The sequence below is a fragment of the Notolepis coatsorum genome, assembly GCF_963971535.1.
Source record: "Notolepis coatsorum genome assembly, chromosome: 9".
Classification (NCBI taxonomy): domain Eukaryota; kingdom Metazoa; phylum Chordata; class Actinopteri; order Aulopiformes; family Paralepididae; genus Notolepis; species Notolepis coatsorum.
Genome location: NC_140173.1, coordinates 128,799,989 through 128,818,724, shown reverse-complemented (window position 1 = coordinate 128,818,724; position 18,736 = coordinate 128,799,989). Strand labels below are relative to the sequence as shown.

The window sequence follows — 18,736 nt, the reverse complement described above, 5'->3', positions numbered from 1 at the left end:
TGTGATAGTAACTGGATACATAAGTCATAATTGTCCTGTCGTCAGGTTTGCCTGCTCTGGCTATATCTGTGTAGCGGAGAGCGGGGCAAAAGAGAAATGTTGACTACATTTTCACAATACTGTATCTTTTATACATTTCAGTTTACACCGTTATCACTTTCCTACAAATGCAGTATCTTTTCACAGAACATCCTAACAATAGGATGTAAATATCGCTCCAAAAGCAACTGATTTAAGATTTCCATCTGAGAAGGAATTACCTAAAGGATTTCATTCCTAATTAGTGCCCGATTCTATGTCAGGTACTATATCATGAACCCTTACCTTCGGGGTCGAGCATTCTGGGAATGTCCAGGTGTTTCTCTGCGATGTCGAATGCCAGGTTCAAGTTCCCCAGAGGATCATCCTAAATATGGAAACATACAGTCACACTCCAATCACTTCCCAGCAACAGCGGACTTCAGATGCCTCTCTGATGACCTCTCCTGTACACCTTAACATTGAATATGACTACGTTGGGTACGTTATACACCCCAAATATTCAATATTTACTTTCATATCACAGATTTGCCATTTGTTACATGGCATTTTACAGCAGTTATGTATCTGAAGGGTACACTGTAAAAAATAAATGTTTTTTCACAGGAAATTCACTGTATTATTTTACAGATTACTTTTGTTTTTCTACTTTAAGTGTAAATGCCATAAAAATACAGTAAATTACCTTTTATCAAAATATTAACCATTAAATAAAGGTTGTAATTTGTAAATGTATTTGATTTTACTGTAATTTGACAGTAAGTATTTGGCAACCATTGATGCCAGACATTTACCATATTCGTGCAGCTTTTTTTTTCGTACAGTGATTATTTGGGTTTGTAATCTAGCTGCACAACATTCCACTTGCTTCTCTCAAACAACATGAATCAGAAGTGAGAAATACACAGTATTTGAAAACATGGGAGGGGGGCATCAGGCCAACAGCTGACAGTAAACCACTCGATGCTAATGAGGGATGAGTGAGTCAGTGAGAGTGTTTAGTGTAGAGGTAATGGGATCATGCCACTGCTATTGTCTCTGTCCCACTGTGACAAGGTCTGCCTGTCCCACTGTGCCTAGGTCTGTCTGTCCCACTGTGCCTACAGTATGTCTGTCCTACTGTTTCTATGTCTGTCCCACTGTGACTATGTCTGTCCTACTGTTCCTATGTCTGTCCCACTGTTTCTATGTCTGTCCCACTGTGACTATGTCTGTCCCACTGTGACTATGTCTGTCCCACTGTGACTATGTCTGTCCCACTGTTCCTATGTCTGTCTGTCCCACTGTTCTGTTGAATCCTGGTGGAGTGGGGGTCAGGGGTAAGCCCACGCTACAGGACAGGGCCAGCTGCATGCAGATCCAGGGCAGGGCAGGACAAACGGATGGATGAATGGATAGAGAGTGATGGACAGATTGATGGAAGGATGCCCCAGGGCCTGTGCGTGTGTGTGTGTGTGTGTGTGCGTGTGTGTGTGTGTGTGCGTGTGTGTGTGTGTGTGTGTGTGTGTGTGTGTGTGTGTGTGTGTGTGTGTGTGTGTGTGTGTGTGTGTGTGTGTGTGTGTGTGTGTGTGAGCCATTTCAGCAAGCTATAACACTCCAGGCTTACTGTAGTGTTCACCTGGAGCCAGACTCAACAGCTGTCTCGCTGGCCACTGCACCACGCTGCTGTCTGCTGGTGGGCTCATTAGCAGTGGAAAGAAGACGTGCGGCTGAGCAGGCGTGTGTGTGTCATAGAGATGAAACAAGAGAGATGGAGAGAGCAGGAGAGAGAGAGAGAGAGAGAGAGAGAGAGAGAGAGAGAGAGAGAGAGAGAGAGAGAGAGAGAGAGAGTGGGGGGAGGAGTGTGTGTGTGTGTGTGTGTGTGTGTGTGTGTGTGTGTGTGTGTGTGTGTGTGTGTGTGTGTGTGTGTGTGTGTGTGTGTGTGTGTGTGTGTGTGTGTGTGTGTGTGTGTGTGTGTGTGTGTGTGTGTGTGTGTGTGTGTGTGTGTGTGTGTGTAATAATAATAAATGGAATTGGACATTTCTATCTCAACTGATGACCATTTGTTTGAAAGTTATCCTCCCCATAGACACCAATGGCTAGCCACTCTAAGAAAAAGCAGGTTTTATCGCTTTTCCCCCCTTGTGCTATGATCGCCACCGGGGCCGCAATTGTCGACGGAATGCCACAATATCGCACACAACCCTTCATTGGGATCCTCAGGTGCTCATGTGAAAGTGACAACGCTTCATCTCTTATCGTTTTTTTTTTTTTTTTATATATCTTTTCCCCCCTCCTTTTTCCTCCGATTTTCTCCCATCCCAATGTTAGTCGTTATGCCAATTCCCAATCCCCTTCCTGGTCGCTGCGCACTTACCCCCCACAGTCGGTCTGGGAGAGTGGAGGCTATCACGTGCTTCCTCCGACACACGTCTAGCCAATCAACCGCTTCTTTTCACCTGGCAGCGCGGACTCTCACTGAGAGCGTGTAACGTGTGGAAGGATCACACTACCACCCTTAGATCCTATCCGCGCTTAGCAGGCGCCCCGACCGAACTGTAGGAGTCGCTGTTTACAACGACCCGGACCCACCCCACCAGCTTCTCCCACTCTCTAATACTGCCAATTGTATTAGTGTGAACGGCCAGCCAAGCTGGTGACAACCCCGGAGCTGTGAGCTGGATTCGAACAGGCGAATCCAGCGTCTCCAGGGTTGGTGACGAACGCAATCTCCGCTACGCCACCTGACCGCCCTCTTATCGTTTTCTTTTAATCATCGTGAGAATGAAGTCATGCGTCTGCCCTCATTGAAATACATTGGGTCGAAAGTGCAAGTCATTCGTGATTGCATCAGCCTAATTAGTGGTAACAGGTGTGTGGCTCATGGCTCAAAGGAAGCTGTCAATCAACTCAGTACAGCTGACCTGGCAATGACCTCTCATGGAGTTAACCCTTCATCGCCCCTCTGTGTAGCAGTACTGGATTGATTGACAGCGCCCTCTGTCTTGCGGGTAAGTAAGTAAGTAAGTAAGTAAGTAAGTATTTATAAAGCACCTTTCATACATGTCATGTAGCTCAAAGTGCTGTACACAATTATAGGCATATATAACGATAAAAGCAATAAAGTCATAGTGATCAGTTAAGATCAATGTTAAAAAAAAAAAAAAAAAAAAAAAAAAAAAAAAAAATAATAATAATAATAATAATAATAATAGTAACGTAAAAATGAAAATAACGTAAAAACAGTCATTTGCTTACCAGTTTGGGAGAACAGGTCCGCACAAACATTTCCGCTCAGTGGCAACCGGAAATGCACTAAACCAATGCACTTGTATGGTAGGTAGCAATGTTTAGGTCTTATAATGCTAGTGTAGTTACGTTTTTATCAGTGGTCATAGTTGGGTCCATAGTGCTTTACCAAGTCCCACGGATCCATCAGTGGCCGTGTATTGTGTGCGTATGTACCCGTTCGCTCATGTGGTCAGTGGCCAGAGTTGGGTCCACAGGACTTATCCAAGTCCCATGGACCCATCAGTGGCCGCGTCTTGTGGTAGAAAGAAAGAAAAAGAAAAATGCATAAAGAAAACAGTCTAAAGTTTGAAAGTTTGGGAGGTCCGCAAAGACACGCCTTCAGCTCAGAAGCTGAGGTGTGTCAAAAACTTTTGAAAAACTGGAGGCGTGTCTCCTATTGTACCCATCCTTCATCTAAGAAGTTTGAAAGTTTGGGAGGTCCGCAGAAACACGCCTTCAGCTCAGAAGCTGAGGCGTGTCAAAAACTTTTGAAAAACTGGAGGTGTGTCTCCTATTGTACCCATTCCTTCATCTAAAAAGTTTGAAAGTTTGGGAGGTCCGCAAAAACACGCCTTCAGCTCAGAAGCTGAGGTGTGTCAAAAACGTTTGAAAAACTGGAGGCGTGTCTCCTATTGTACCCATTCCTTCATCTAAAAAGTTTGAAAGTTTGGGAGGTCCGCAAAAACACTCCTTCAGCTCAGAAGCTGAGGCGTGTCAAAAACTTTTGAAAAACTGGAGGCGTGTCTCCTATGTACCCGTTCCTTCATCTAAAAAGTTGGGTCCACAAGGCTTATCCTAGCTTCATGGATCCATCAGGTTTTTCCAAGCCATAACTATTTGTAAGCTAGACTGTATAGGTACGTTTTTAATTTTCCTTTAAAAATGTGTATAGAGCTGGCGTTTCTGATGTGTGTTGGTAGTGTGTTCCATAGTTTTGGGGCATAGTTGGCAAATGCCATACTTCCTATCCTTTTTTGGTTTCTGGGCGTGTCTAGTAAACCTGTAGTGGATGACCGTAGCGTTCTTGAGGGCAGATAACTAACTAGGGAATTTGCTATGTATTTTGGGCCTTGCTCATTAAGAGCTTTATATGTTAGGAAAAGGACCTTAAAATCAATTCTATGAGTTATTGGAAGCCAGTGCAGAGTGGCCAGGACTGGAGTGATATGTTCTCTTCTCCTTGTATGAGTTAGTAATCGAGCTGCAGAGTTTTGGATAAGCTGAAGCTTCCCAATGGTTGCTTTGGGAAGACCAGTGAACAGTGCATTACAATAGTCAAGCCGACTTGATACAAAAGCATGAATAAGTTTCTCTGCATCCTTTTTATTTACGAAAGGTCTTACTTTCGCTATGTTTCTTAGGTGGAAGAATGACGTTTTCATGGCCTTATTTATATGAGACTTAAAGGTCAGGTCTGAGTCCAAGATGACACCTAGGCTTGTAACCTCAGTCTTTACATAGGATGACAGACTCCCCAGGTTTTTACAAAGCACTTCCCTTTTCGCTTTTGGGCCGATCAATAGGATTTCGGTCTTGCTTTCGTTTAATTTTAGGAAGTTATTGTTCATCCACTTGTTTATTGCTAACAGACAATTTGTAATGGACTGTATGGCTGTAGTGTTATTTGGTTCTGCGGAGATATATAGTTGTGTATCATCAGCATAACTATGGAAGCATACATTGTGGTCTCGAATGATGTCCCCGAGGGGCAGCATATATAGTGAGAAGAGTAATGGACCAAGGCAGCTTCCTTGTGCGACTCCAAAATTGCTGTTATGTTCCTCGGATACATTGTCTCCAAGCTTAACATAGAACCTTCTTCCCTTAATGTATGTTATGAGCCAATTTAGTACATGATCGGAAAAGCCAACCAGGTAGGGATGTCCTCTTTCATTGGTCTATGACTATGTTGACCCATTGTACTCAGTAGGGATATCCTCTTTCATTGGTCGATGTTGACCACTCCCCCGATCCTTAGAACACGCCCCCTTAGGCCACACCCCCTTAGTGTATCTCTTGAACCGTTTGTCGTAGAGACTTGCGGGTTGTGTCATTGTACTCGGTAGGGATATCCTCTTTCATTGGTCGATGTTGATCACTCCCCCGATCCTTAGAACACGCCCCCTTAGGCCACACCCCCTTAGTGTATCTCTTGAACCGTTTGTCGTAGAGACTTGCGGGTTGTGTCATTGTACTCGGTAGGGATATCCTCTTTCATTGGTCGATGTTGACCACTCCCCCGATCCTTAGACCACGCCCCCTTAGGCCACACCCCCTTAGTGTATCTCTTGAACTGTTTGTCGTAGAGACTTGCGGGTTGTGCCATTGTACTCGGTAGGGATATCCTCTTTCATTGGTCGATGTTGACCACTCCCCCGATCCTTAGACCACGCCCCATTAGGCCACACCCCCTTTGTGTATCTCTTGAACCGTTTGTCGTAGAGACTTGCGGGTTGTGCCATGGTACTCGGTAGGGATATCCTCTTTCATTGGTCGATGTTGACCACTCCCCCGATCCTTAGACCACGCCCCCTTAGGCCACACCCCCTTCGTGTATCTCTTGAACCGTTTGTCGTAGAGACTTGCGGGTTGTGCCATTGTACTCAGTACAATAGTGTGTGTAATAGTGTGCTAGTGTAATAGTGTGTAATAGTGTGCTAGTGTAATAGTGTAATAGTGTGTAATAGTGTAATAGTGTAATAGTGTGTAATAGTGTAATAGTGTGTAATAGTGTAATAGTGTGTAATAGTGTAATAGTGTGTAATAGTGTAATAGTGTAATAGTGTGTAATAGTGTAAGTGTGTAATAGTGTAATAGTGTGTAATATTGTACTAGTGTAATAGTGTAATAGTGTGTAATAGTGTAATAGTGTGTAATAGTGTAATAGTGTGTAATAGTGTGTAATAGTGTAATAGTGTGTAATAGTGTGTAATAGTGTAATAGTGTAATAGTGTGTAATAGTGTAATAGTGTAATAGTGTAATAGTGTGTAATAGTATAATAGTGTAATAGTGTGTAATAGTGTGTAATAGTGTAATAGTGTGTAATAGTGTAATAGTGTAATAGTGTAATAGTGTAATAGTGTGTAATAGTATAATAGTGTGTAATAGTGTAATAGTGTAATAGTGTAATAGTGTAATAGTGTGTAATAGTGTGTAATAGTGTAATAGTGTGTAATAGTGTAATAGTGTGTAATAGTGTAATAGTGTAATAGTGTGTAATAGTGTAATAGTGTAATAGTGTGTAATAGTGTAATAGTGTGTAATAGTGTGTAATAGTGTGTAATAGTGTAATAGTGTAATAGTGTAATAGTGTGCTATGCAACTTGCGGGTTGTGTCATTGCACTCAGTAGGGATATCCTCTTTCATTGGTCTATGTTGACCACTCCCCCGATCCTTAGGCCGCGCCCCCTCTTTGTATATTTTGAACCGTTTGTCATAGAGACTGGCGAGAGACCCTCTCCCGTTGGCCGGCGGTGCACAGGCGTCACCCACACTTTCACAATTTCCCACGCGCGGAATTGTCTAGTTGTCTTTATTATGTAGTAAATTGTAAACCTTACAAAATAATCTCCCCACTGGCCACACTGTGACTGATAAATAATACTGTATCCACACTGACTGCACCCCCCCCTCCCCCACACCAATTCCAAAGCATATTAATATAATAAACATTAGGTCCCATGCTAGGGATAAGTGCCAGTCAAGGCCCTAGGCTAGCAAAGATAAGGCTAAGCCAAGGCTCTCATGTTTCTCTGTCTATTCAGGGTCAGTACCAAGTCAGGACAGACTCGGGGGCGACAGTGAAGCGGTGCTAAAGTGCTACTGTACACAGTGCTCATACCGCTACTGTATTTACAACACACTATGCTGTTTTTTAATACACATGAAAATGTCACTCCTTGTTACAGGCTATAGGCTATGGCGCTACTGTACCTGTGTACATTATGCTGATATGAGTACACTGCTAATTTATTACACTCAAAGAGATCACTCCTCATCACAAGCTGTACAAGGCTCATTTAACGCATTTACATTTAGCCGAGAGAAACTGTGCTTCCACAAAGTTCAACATATACACCGCTAGATTAGAGGATAATAACCACGACAGGAGACTAAACTGAAGCACAAAGCTGGGGTAAAGAACATCCTAATGAACGTGATGCAGAGACCTTGTTACAGCTGTCATGGTAACTTCGACGACGAAAGGCAGAGAGGGTCAATTAACACAGTAGCCGGCGTAGATGGTTTCAACGGAAACTGCATTGGATCCAAGTTTATTTCCTGTTGCAGTGTTTGTTAATTTGCTGACAGGAAATCAAATGTAGTCTGTCCTACAATGTTTTGTTTATTTATTGTTGTTGTCAAGTTGAAGCCATCTATACCTAAATTACACATTATCTATGTAATATCTACATTATTCAACCACACACTCAATCTAAAATGGCCTACTGGAGCCCACAGCCACTACCTAACACAAAGGCAAATACACTGGACACACGACACGTCCTGCTAATTGTCCTAGAATGTACCGTGGGGTAATTAAAACTACCCAAATAACTACTATACTACTTGTCCTTGATCTAGGCCTACTGTCTGTCGTCTACTGTTCCTGTAATACCTTCAGACAGTGGTACTTGATGAGATCCGGTCTGTGTCTGTGGATCAGAGCACAGAAGGCCAGCCCATCCTTCCAACTTCACCCAATGACCCAATCGAGCCAGGTCACCAGGTGAGCATGCCAAGTGAGGTGTGTCACACATCAACCAGGGACAGAGGAGGCGAGTCAAAGACAAAAAAACGCAAAGTTGGCATGTAGCAGAGTGGTCAGTTATGTGGTCGGCATTGTGGCATGTAGTCCTAAATCCCTGTGGAAAATATGACTAGGATTTAAGAAATGTACGTTATACCGGTATTAGATCTATGCTGAGCAGAGGATCAAGCCTGACACTGTGTTTTTTTTCTCCTAGGAGTTAGTTACGTAAAATCAGCCAATATCAAATATTTGACAACTGAACCCTTCGTTCAGTATTGATTTTTAAAAGTACTCTAAGTACTCGAATTTCACAAATACAATAGCTGATATTAATTCGTCCATTTTCATTTAGTATTGATCCTCTGTTCAGTACAGACCTTATATATTCCATGAATCCAATTGACCTACTGTATATCAAACCCTGCCCTCTTCTCTTGATCCTCCCATCACAACTGTTGCTTCCATAGGGATTTACGACTACATCTAAAATGGCGGGAATGCCAACGTCACAGCCTACAGATCTGCATCAGACTTTACCACTCTACTGAAAGGAATATTAATTCATGAATTAATATTGTGGAAAAATCATATGTTAGTGTTTAGGGTCGACACACAGGTTACGAGTGGGACCACACCGGAGACCTTATTGAGCTTAGAGTAGTCGATGAGGTCGGGTCGGTGTCTGTGGATCAGTGCACAGAAGGCCAGGCCATCCTTCCAGCTTCACCACACCATGGGGCAGAGAGAACCAGCAGGTCAGAGGTCAGAGTTCAAACAGGTAAGACGGTCTTAGAGTCGCCACTGCGTGCTGACAGCGGTTCATCATCCCTTTCATCTCAACGTCAATCGTTAGTATCGTTCATGTGGTGTCTGGTTTTATCGGATGGATGAGTAAATGAATAAACGATGCCAGAAAGTTGGGAGAAAACTTCAGTAACCGAGGTTTTACATTTTGGTAGAATGTCGAGGAAAACAATCAAATGCACTTGTTAAAGGAACACGCCAAAATTATGGGAAATGTGCTTATCGTCTTCTCCAGAGTCAGACAGGAAGATGGATACCAATTTCCTCTCTGTGCGTTCAGTAGAAAGCTATCCAACTGCAAGCTAGCCTAGCTTAGCACAAATTAATGGGAGTGGATCTATCTTCTTGTCTGACTCTGGAGAAGACGGTAAGCGTATTTAACATAATGTTGGTGTGTTGCGTTAAGCAGTCATGGGCTAAAGCCATGTTTCTGGGTTTTGAATTATTGACAAGTTGGATCCTAGTTTCCAAGGCCCTGTGAAATGGACAAAACTGACCATAATCAAGTGGAAACTGACCTACTCCTGACCCTGGTGTTGACCTAAAGCTCTGGGCCCAGTTTCCCAGCACATTCTGACAGCCATCGCTGATATAGAGTGTTTGGTCAGTAACATGGGTCTTGCAGTCCTCCACTCTGCAGTAAACAGAAAATAAATGTTCTGGTATCCCTTCCCACTTTATTCAATCAGGAAAGAGAACCCTAGATATTTGTACGTATTTCAAGAAACTTACCAAGCCAAATTTGCTTACTGCACTGGCTAATCATTTTACTTGTTTCAAGCACATATTTGCAGTGTGGAGTTCTCTCTCCTGATTGGTGGAAGTGGAAAATCTATGTTCTGTTTACTGCAGAGTGGAGGGACTGGAAGACCCATGTTACTGACCAAACACTCTATATCAGTGATGGCTGGCAGAATGTAGAGCTAGTATTTTAACATGTAGACCACTTATTTTAAGTAATCTTGGGAATCTCAGTCCTGAGTTGTTGTTTTTTTTCAGTTAAAGGATAACTTCGCTATTTTGGACTTTAGACTCTATTTGCAGTCTGTCTACCATGTACCTGACACATAGAGACCATCATTTCACTGATTGAGTAAGCTACGATTTCCCTGCAGGCTCTCACTGGGCTACAATAGCAGACAATGGGCAATTGGGTCAAACTGGGTGTTGAGGGCACAGCACTTGACTGGTTTTCCTCCTATCTCACTGACAGACATCAATTCATCTCCCTCTCCGGCCACACCTCTTCCCCCTCCCCAGTCACACAGGGGGTCCCCCAAGGCTCAGTCCTCGGCCCCCTGCTCTTCATCTGCTACATTCTCCCCCTCTGTAACATCATTCGTAAATACCACCTCAACTTCCACTGTTACGCTGATGACACCCAAATTTACATACACAATCCCCCCACAGCCCTCCCCTCAGTCACATTGAATCCTGCATAACCGAACTCCAAACCTGGATGACCCATAACCTCCTCAAATTAAACAGTGACAAGACGGAACTTTTCATCATCAGCACCAAAAACCACCCTCACCAGATCCAGACCCATCACACTTACCATCAATGACTCCACCATTACCCGTTCCCCCCTAGTCCACAACCTCGGTGTCATCCTCGATCCCCACCCCTCATTTGTCCGCTCCATTGTAAAAACATGAAACACTTTCACCTCTGCAACATTGCCAAAATCATACACGCCTTCATCTCCTCCCGCCTTGACTATTGCAACTCCCTTCTCACTGGCATCACCTCCAGCTCCCTCCATAAACTGCAGATGGTCCAGAACTCAGCCGCCCGCCTCCTCACTAACACCCGGTCCTGTGAACACATCACTCCTGTCCTCCACTCCCTCCACTGGCTCCCGATCAAGGAACGCATCAACTTCAAAACACTACTCCTCACCTTCAAAGCCCTCCATAGCCTGCCCCCCCCCCTACCTGACTGACCTCCTGCTCCCTTACCGCCCCAACCGTTCCCTCCGGTCCTCTTCCACTGCTTCCCTCACTATCCCGTCATCCAAACTTAAACGTTTTGGTAACCGGGCTTTTTTCACGAGCTGCACCCAGACTTTGGAACACCCTCCCTCAGACTGTCCGAGACTCTCCCTCACTCTCCACCTTTAAATCCCGACTCAAAACCTACCTGTTCTCCCTAGCATTCAACCTTCCTTACCCATAACCACCCTCCTCCAACCTACAGTACCACCTCCCTTTTCCCTTCCCTACTTTCTCCCCCCCCCCCCCCCTCGGTTTCCCTACTTCCCTGACTGTTCCCCTACTGGACTCTGTATCTGTTACTTGTTACCCGTGGTTGTATGTCCTGCGTATTTCATACTGTTGCTTATTCCCTGTGGTTCTTTGTTTCTCTGTTCATTTGTTTTGCTCATTGTCAGCGTCTTTGGGTTCTTGAAAAGCGCTTTATAAATCAAATGTATTATTATTATTATTATTAATTGTAAATCCTTTGAAACAGGAAGCTCAGAGTGTATTCTTGCCGGTCTCAGTATGGTCTCCTGTGAAATGTAGCGCAATTAGAACATTGAAACAACAGTTCCATTTAAAACAGAACTATTTGCCGACCGCACTTCACACAGTAAACTTCCACATTCTAGCTAGTTGTAGAGTGGGGCGGGCCATAAAGCAAGTACAAATGCTTGGATTGTGATACATTTCACGGGAGAGAAAACTGAGACCAGTAAGAATACACAGCCGGCAGGGAAATTGTAGCTAACTCCATACTGGACAGATCAGTGAAATGATGGTCTCAATGTGTCAGGTACATGGTAGATGGACCGGTAGTTATCCTTTAGATCGCAGTATGAAAATAGTCTTACAGAGCACACATTTACTCTACACATTTGGCAACTTTTTCATTCATGTAACAAGGATATGCCTCAACATCTATCTATCAATCAATCAATCAATCAATCAATCCAATAAATCATATTTTCACGGACAGTTTACATTTAAACTCACCTGATGTGGAAATTCTGGACATTAACGTTCCTGTAGGGGGCAGTCTTTCTCTGGCACCACAGGAGTAGACCTTCCTTGGCAGATGTTTCTGAAGCATGATTGAAGAGTCAGGAATACAGAGACGTGTCTAAAATGAGATCTAGCACATGATCCTATAGAGCACCTTATACACCTGTGTACTTGTGTAATACAAGCAGCAAAGCTTTAACATGTTCATGGTAAAGTAACACAACATTATGGGACATAAAACCAGCCGTCACCTGTTGCCATACTACAAGGGCACACATGTCTGCAATGGGCCACATTATCCATAGAAAACCAGCTGGTGACACCAGCCTCACTGCTTCAGGTTTTTATGACCTTCCTTTGACAGATCTCACCTTCCACGTTGATGTCCTGGATGGCGAAGCGGAGGATGATGGTCCAGATCATTCCTAGAGTCATCTTTATGTTCCCGTCAACGATCTCTGAAAAAGAGACGTCCTTCGTCACCATCAGATCGACAATTGAGGTGGTCTGTATGTTTGCTACGTTGACATCGTTTTCAATCAGTGTTCATTCATAGACGTGACTCAAAAAATGTGGAGCGAATGTTGGACATGACATTTTCTGTAGTTTCTTTCTTTTCTGTGCCAGAAACAGTGTGTTAACCTTCAGCTCCAATGGAGACCAGCTTGACTCCCTTGCTGGTGATGAAGTCCAGTGCTTTGTTGACGTTGGCTATCTTGTGAAAACGCATCTTCCCTCTGTCTGGCTTAGGTAGCCTCTCCCCTGTAGACAGATGATAGTTAGATCATCTCAAATGTGTAGCATTTAATCTCTGCTTATTAATGAGCTAAATATACCGTAGAATATTCAACAATTATGTTTTACTTTATATTTAGAATAAACAAATACACGACGACAATAACAAGGGTAACACCAGCGAATAAACAATATGTATAATAAACCAGAGATATCTTGTCAGCTTCTGTAACACACGTGTCTTAAAGAAGTATCCATGACGTCACCTGACCCAGAGGGGTCATTCCCCATACATATTGAATATGTAGTAGGGGTGAGGGAGGGAATCGATACGGCATAGTATCGCAATATTTTTAGTGCCAATATACTGATGCCAAGTATAGATTTCTTTTTTTTTGCTTGACAATCCCATTTACTTAAACAGACTGAAAACATTATCTAAAATGTTTATTGCATAACGTTTTCCATTGAGGACATAATCTTCTGTTGAAAAAAGGTAATAAATCGTAAAATATTGCAATATATCGCAATATCACCATATTGTCGTATAGTGATAATATCGTATCATGGGGGCCTCTGGTGATTCCCACCCCTATATAGTGGAGAGCCAGTCTCGATACGAGAAACCACAATGTAACATACAGATAGCAAGTAAGGACAATCACATTAGGACAGCAATCTCTCAGGAGGGCCACATTAAGGTCATCTGACCTGAGATGACCTCCAGGAGCAGCATGAGTTTGAGTCCATTCCGGAAGTCCTCCTCAATATTCTCAATCTGTGTCCCCGCTTTCCTCAGGTGGGAGTTACACCAAGCAGTGAATGTCTGTCAGGAAACAGAGACTCAGGTGAATCAAACAGGAATCAAGACAGCTTCAAGTGTCACCATGTGAGAGTGCAATTTTCAGTCCTCGATAATATTCTCGTTGTGTTACTGCTGCAAAAAGGTCTGTCCTTCAGTCGACTCTGGAACCAAGACGGGAACAATACAAACGTGGCTGCATCCTAGGGGTGTTACACATTTTCAGATTCAATACGGATTTTGAGGTCACAATTCGATTTGATTTTCGATTCTTTATGCCGTTAACATGTGTTCATACTACAGAGCTCTAATTATAAATTATATATACTACACAGCTTGGTTTGGCTGTGTAGAAATATATAATAATAATAATAATAATAATATAATAATACAAATTGTATTTCAACGTTCAAACATTATGCTAATAGAGTAGCCATACTATACCAGCAGTTAAACTGAGAGAGAGAGAAAGATCATGGGAAGAGAAAGAGAGAAGGAGAATCCTTGATACATTTTTTAATCTACAATACATTACACTGAAGGTAGATTTATTTGAATTTTTTATTCAGTATTGAGATTGTTACACCCCCTAACAAATTCAGAAAGTGATTTTGTTAATTGGATGCACATGAATTACTCATATCTAATGCATTGTGGTTGTAAAGTAATAGTGTGATAATAACATTCATAATAACAAGTAGTGTAGGGTATATAATATATATGTAGGCATAGAGTAGCCTACTGGATACACAACACTTTCTCTGACCACGTAATGTATAATCTACCCACATATCAAATATCATCACACACACACACACACACACACACACACACACACACACACACACACACACACACACACACACACACACACACACACACACACACACACACACACACACACACACAATGCAAATTCCCAAAAGCAAGCAGTAAATAAATATATCTTGTCTTCCGTTACAGCTGACAATTTCCTTTAGAATGTATCGACTAAACTACGGGTCGGCAGGTTTTTCTTTCCGTAATGGATATCCAATGTGTAAAGGATGAACTAATGCGTCTGGCAGCTTATCGGGTCTTTGCTATAAGACAGAGTATACCATAAGGATTCTTTGACACATCCACAAGTGTCACATTTGGAAATTAACCTATTTTGCTGAGGGTCAGTGGACCCCCCCCCCCCCCCCCCCCTGGTGGTGTCCAATTTTGACCTTTCCCCATAATGACAACGAGATCCCTTTTCTTTCTGTTAGCGGAAGACAAACACGCATGAGCTGAACTCAAAGCTTTTACAGTCAACTCATATGTCATGTTTCCAATAACTAACCCTGCCTCGTCCTGAACTTAGACAGGATCCTTCTCTTTCTCCTCCAGTGTTTTTACACGCGTCTTTCAATGGCCAGCGCAGCAGCAGAGCCCACAGGCCGATCAGCACCGTACAGATGAAAGCCGGGAGCAGGCCCCAGACCACATTCCAACCGATATAAAGCTTAAATTTAGACCGCTCTGGTCGACCTCACGATAAGAGCGAGGGAAAGAAAACGGCCTAAACTCTGTATCAAGATGAGCCAAAATGTCACATGGACATTAGAGAGAGCGTGCTCCCCCTCTCGTCATCCACTCGGTCACTAAGTTTGGAGCTTACAGTAGGTCGTGATAGGTGGAGGCTGGAGCTGTGCTGCATGGACGAAGGAGTTAAGGATGAAAGACAGAAGTATATAAACCATAGACAAGCTATTTCTGGATTTTTCTAGAACGTGTCACATAAGTGTAGATAAATGGATCCTGAATGTTGCTGGAAACCTCCATATTGTATTAGTGAGAATTGTCTGAACTACAAAAGGGATCCTAGTGTTTTTTAACTGCCTACATTATTGGACTAACCTACACTGTACATTAAACTGCAAATTGCATTAATATACATATATACAGTATATACTGTATATATATATATATATATATATATATATGGAAATGCAAATTGCATTCATAATAATTAATTTTTTATTAATAAAATAATAAAATAAAATAATAAAATAATAAAATAATTAATACTGTAGTGTATACAGTACATTTTTGCTCTTCTACCACCCAGGTTGACCCAAACAGATGGGTCTGTCTGAGAGTGACCCTGGGGTCCGTAAGAACCTGAAGTTCTTAGAGCCTTGCTCCCCGCAGGGCTGTGTGCTGTGCCCCTGCAGCCTGTACAAGCTGCCCCGTGAGGGGCCTGTCTAAAAAGGGAATGTTAGGGGGCTTTGGAACAAAGGCCACCACATTCCACATGGCAAAAAAGACCCCCGGGCCTATATGAGAGATTGAACTGCTGGCTGGCTGGCTGGCCCTTCAGACGTGACTCTGCCAGGGTCACAGAGCCCCACCGACCGCCACTGTTCCATCGCCCACACAGTCACACACAACAACACTGCTGACGATTAGCGCTAAATATATTCATCAATCACATCCAGTGAGGTGCGCCCTGCCTGGCTGTCACTGAAGTGGCTGGGGTGTCTTTGAGACCGTGGCCGGCCAGTGCTTGGTTGTACAATGTGTCTCAGAGGTGGGAAATAAATCAACACTGAGTTGATATTCAGATGTTGTCGTATGTGTGGGTTAAGGGAATCAAATGAAAGGAGTCTCCTGTTATCTGAGGCCCAACTAAACATATGCCCTTATTTTTCAACTCCTTTCATGTAATAATTATTCTGCATCATGTGTGTACTAGTGTAACGGAGGTACTGCAGTCTATCCACAGTCACGAGGGACAGTAAGTGAAGTGGCTGTGGACGTTAAGCGGTACTGCAAGTAAACTCACTCCCCAGAGGCATCCAGACCCAGTAGCAAGAAGTGAATTAACCTCTTGGTATAGTGGTCTGTGATGCCGCCCGCGACGCGGGAGACCGGGGTTCAACTCCCACTCAGGGCGATCCCTTAACAGGGGTCGAATCGGAAAAACACCGGCTACACTAGTGCATCTGATCCTTTCAATTCATGTCGCCATTTTTCATAGTCGTTTGATATACTATGCCTTTGTTGAAAAGCTGTTGGCTCACTCCATTACAACTGTTTCATTAAGTACAGTACAGTAGGCGATACCTCTGGTCATACACCCTTGATAAACCTGTCTAAAGTAATTCAGGTAATACTACACCTGACCTGGCCTTCATTAGTATTGACTCGTTAAGTGAAGAGCTACATTAAAGAAAAGCTCCAGCAGGTGCCAACCAGACTAAGCCCCGGCCTGCTCCTTCATGCTCTCGGCTCTGTGGCTCTCTGTGATTAAGAGGATTAAGGCTATGCGAGGGAAATGATTAGAGAACGCTAATATAGGCCTTTCATCTTAAGAAGCAGCAGTTGCACCCAAAGGGAGTCTCCATTCTGCTGGCAAGTGCCAACAAGTGCCGTGTGGCATGTGGCAACACCACTGCCCTCCACCTAACTAGAACACAGTATGCCAAGGAGGATATTGGCCTATATGGTGTACGAGTTGCAACATATGAATCAAGAGTCAAATGTATTCTGATCCAAGCTCATTTCCATTGCCAATAATATGACTTGTCATTTGATGACTCACTCTGTCAACAATACATAGTTATGCTAAAGGTTGAAGTTGAACTGTCAATTTGCCATTGGAGGGTTTATGTACTGGAATGTAACAAGGCCTTCACATAGTGAAGCTCGGGCTCCAGCTAGACTGCTAGAGCATACTGTAGGTAGGCCCTAAAACCAACTGATGGAGCATCAGAACTATATTCAGACGACTGCTGGTGCTGGTAACAATATTTGTGTGTGGTTTCTATAAACAAAAGAATTCCACACCAAGGACGCTGGATTAACCCCCATATAATGCCTTTTGGTCCGCGAGGTTAAAATTAGATATAGCATCCATTCTAATCCCAAGAACGTCACCATGTGAAGCATCTGTTGACAGATCGCATACCATGCGTATCAGTGGAATGGCAAAAGTCTCGAGAGCGAGCCGCTCATGGTGCTATTGTTAGCTGGTACCCACCGCATCCGTCCGTCAATATTCCGCGCAAACCGGAGCCAAGACAGACTCCCGGGGCTCTGGCTGGAGCCATATTCCAGGAACTATTGATTGATTGATTGAAAACTTTATTAACAGATTGCAGAATGGGTACAGTAGAGTACAGCTCAATACATACAATTGTTAAGGGGATGCAGACCAGAGAAAGACTTTCGTCTTGTTTACATCAGGGTCCCCCATTTTCAATTCATCATAACATATATGACACACACGACATACAGATAGACAGTACTGCTACATATAGATACATTTATGACTGACATACCAGATTTGCAAATACAGTGCTGTTTGTGAGTACTGAGTCCAGAAAAGAGAGTATATACATTTGACGTAGAAACTGTACATTGGAGGAGGTTGGGTAGGTGGGGGGGGGGACTGTACATTGGAGGAGGTTGGGTAGGGGGGGGGGGGGGGGGACTGTACATTGGAGGTGGTTGGGTAGGTGGGGGGGGGGACTGTACATTGGAGGTGGTTGGGTAGGTGGGGGGGGGGGCTGTACATTGGAGGTGGTTGGGTGGGGGGGGGTAGGAGGGGTGGGTGGGGGACACTGTACAACTGTACAAGCATATAGAAGCATAATGATAGTTTACAGTACATACAAGTGTAAGCTCAACAGATAACAACTACAAATGGAGTTAAATGCATTTTGGAACATAGAAACAAAAGCACTCAACAACACAGACACACAGCTGTCATTTGTGTCAATTCACACCGTGCGTAAAGTTAATTCTGCGGGTCTTTTCGGAATTTGTTTTGCATGTCTTCTTCTCTTAGACTTACTTTTCTTTGTTGTTTCTCCCATGCGGGGTCCAGCAACATATCCCTGTCCCACTCGTCCTCCTGCATCATGTACCGTTGTTCCTCGTCGTCGTAGCCGTTATCATAATACACCGTTGTCTCCACCTGTGTCATCATTTTGCCGTCCTGTTTATTCCCCCAAAATTAAAATGCGTATATTATCCTTTGAAAGATCCGTTTTACGTTTGACGGACCGTTGGCTTAATTGCTATTATCTGGATGTGACAGCCTCCTCTCACTGGACCTCTCCTTCTCACTGACGCTTATCCTCCTCCCGACCTGAGAGACGACTGGTCGCAGTTGCCACAGTGGAACAAGCGCTGCGCTGGTATCAATTAGTGCCGGCCGGTCACATGACGCACGCACGCACGCACGCACACACACACACACACACACACACACACACACACACACACCAGGGTTTCCGTTAGAAAAAATTGTTGTCGGTCTCCGTGACCTGCAAGATTTCAATCTACCGGACAAATGAGATTAATTCCGGTCATA

The 18,736-nt window shown here is 43.5% G+C and overlaps 1 protein-coding gene across 8 annotated transcripts in view; it reads right to left on the bottom strand.

Annotated features, from left to right (window-relative positions):
- actn2b (actinin, alpha 2b) overlaps positions 1–18,349 on the bottom strand; it is a gene marked incomplete at its 5' end in the record, with an annotated part of 61,445 nt that extends 43,096 nt beyond the window's left edge. For 5 of the 8 annotated variants that reach the window (XM_084322257.1, XM_084322260.1, XM_084322261.1 and 2 more), the window contains 7 exons: positions 325–406; positions 8,707–8,785; positions 11,844–11,931; positions 12,224–12,310; positions 12,495–12,614; positions 13,299–13,413; positions 18,215–18,334. In XM_084322257.1, coding sequence (XP_084178383.1) covers positions 325–406; positions 8,707–8,785; positions 11,844–11,931; positions 12,224–12,310; positions 12,495–12,614; positions 13,299–13,413; positions 18,215–18,283 — 640 coding nt within the window. Of the gene's footprint in view, positions 1–324; positions 407–7,929; positions 8,006–8,706; positions 8,786–11,843; positions 11,932–12,223; positions 12,311–12,494; positions 12,615–13,298; positions 13,414–18,214 lie in introns of all 8 variants that reach the window. The other 3 variants (XM_084322258.1, XM_084322256.1, XM_084322259.1) reach the window with 2 other exon arrangements.
- Between the last annotated feature and the right edge of the window lie 387 nt (positions 18,350–18,736).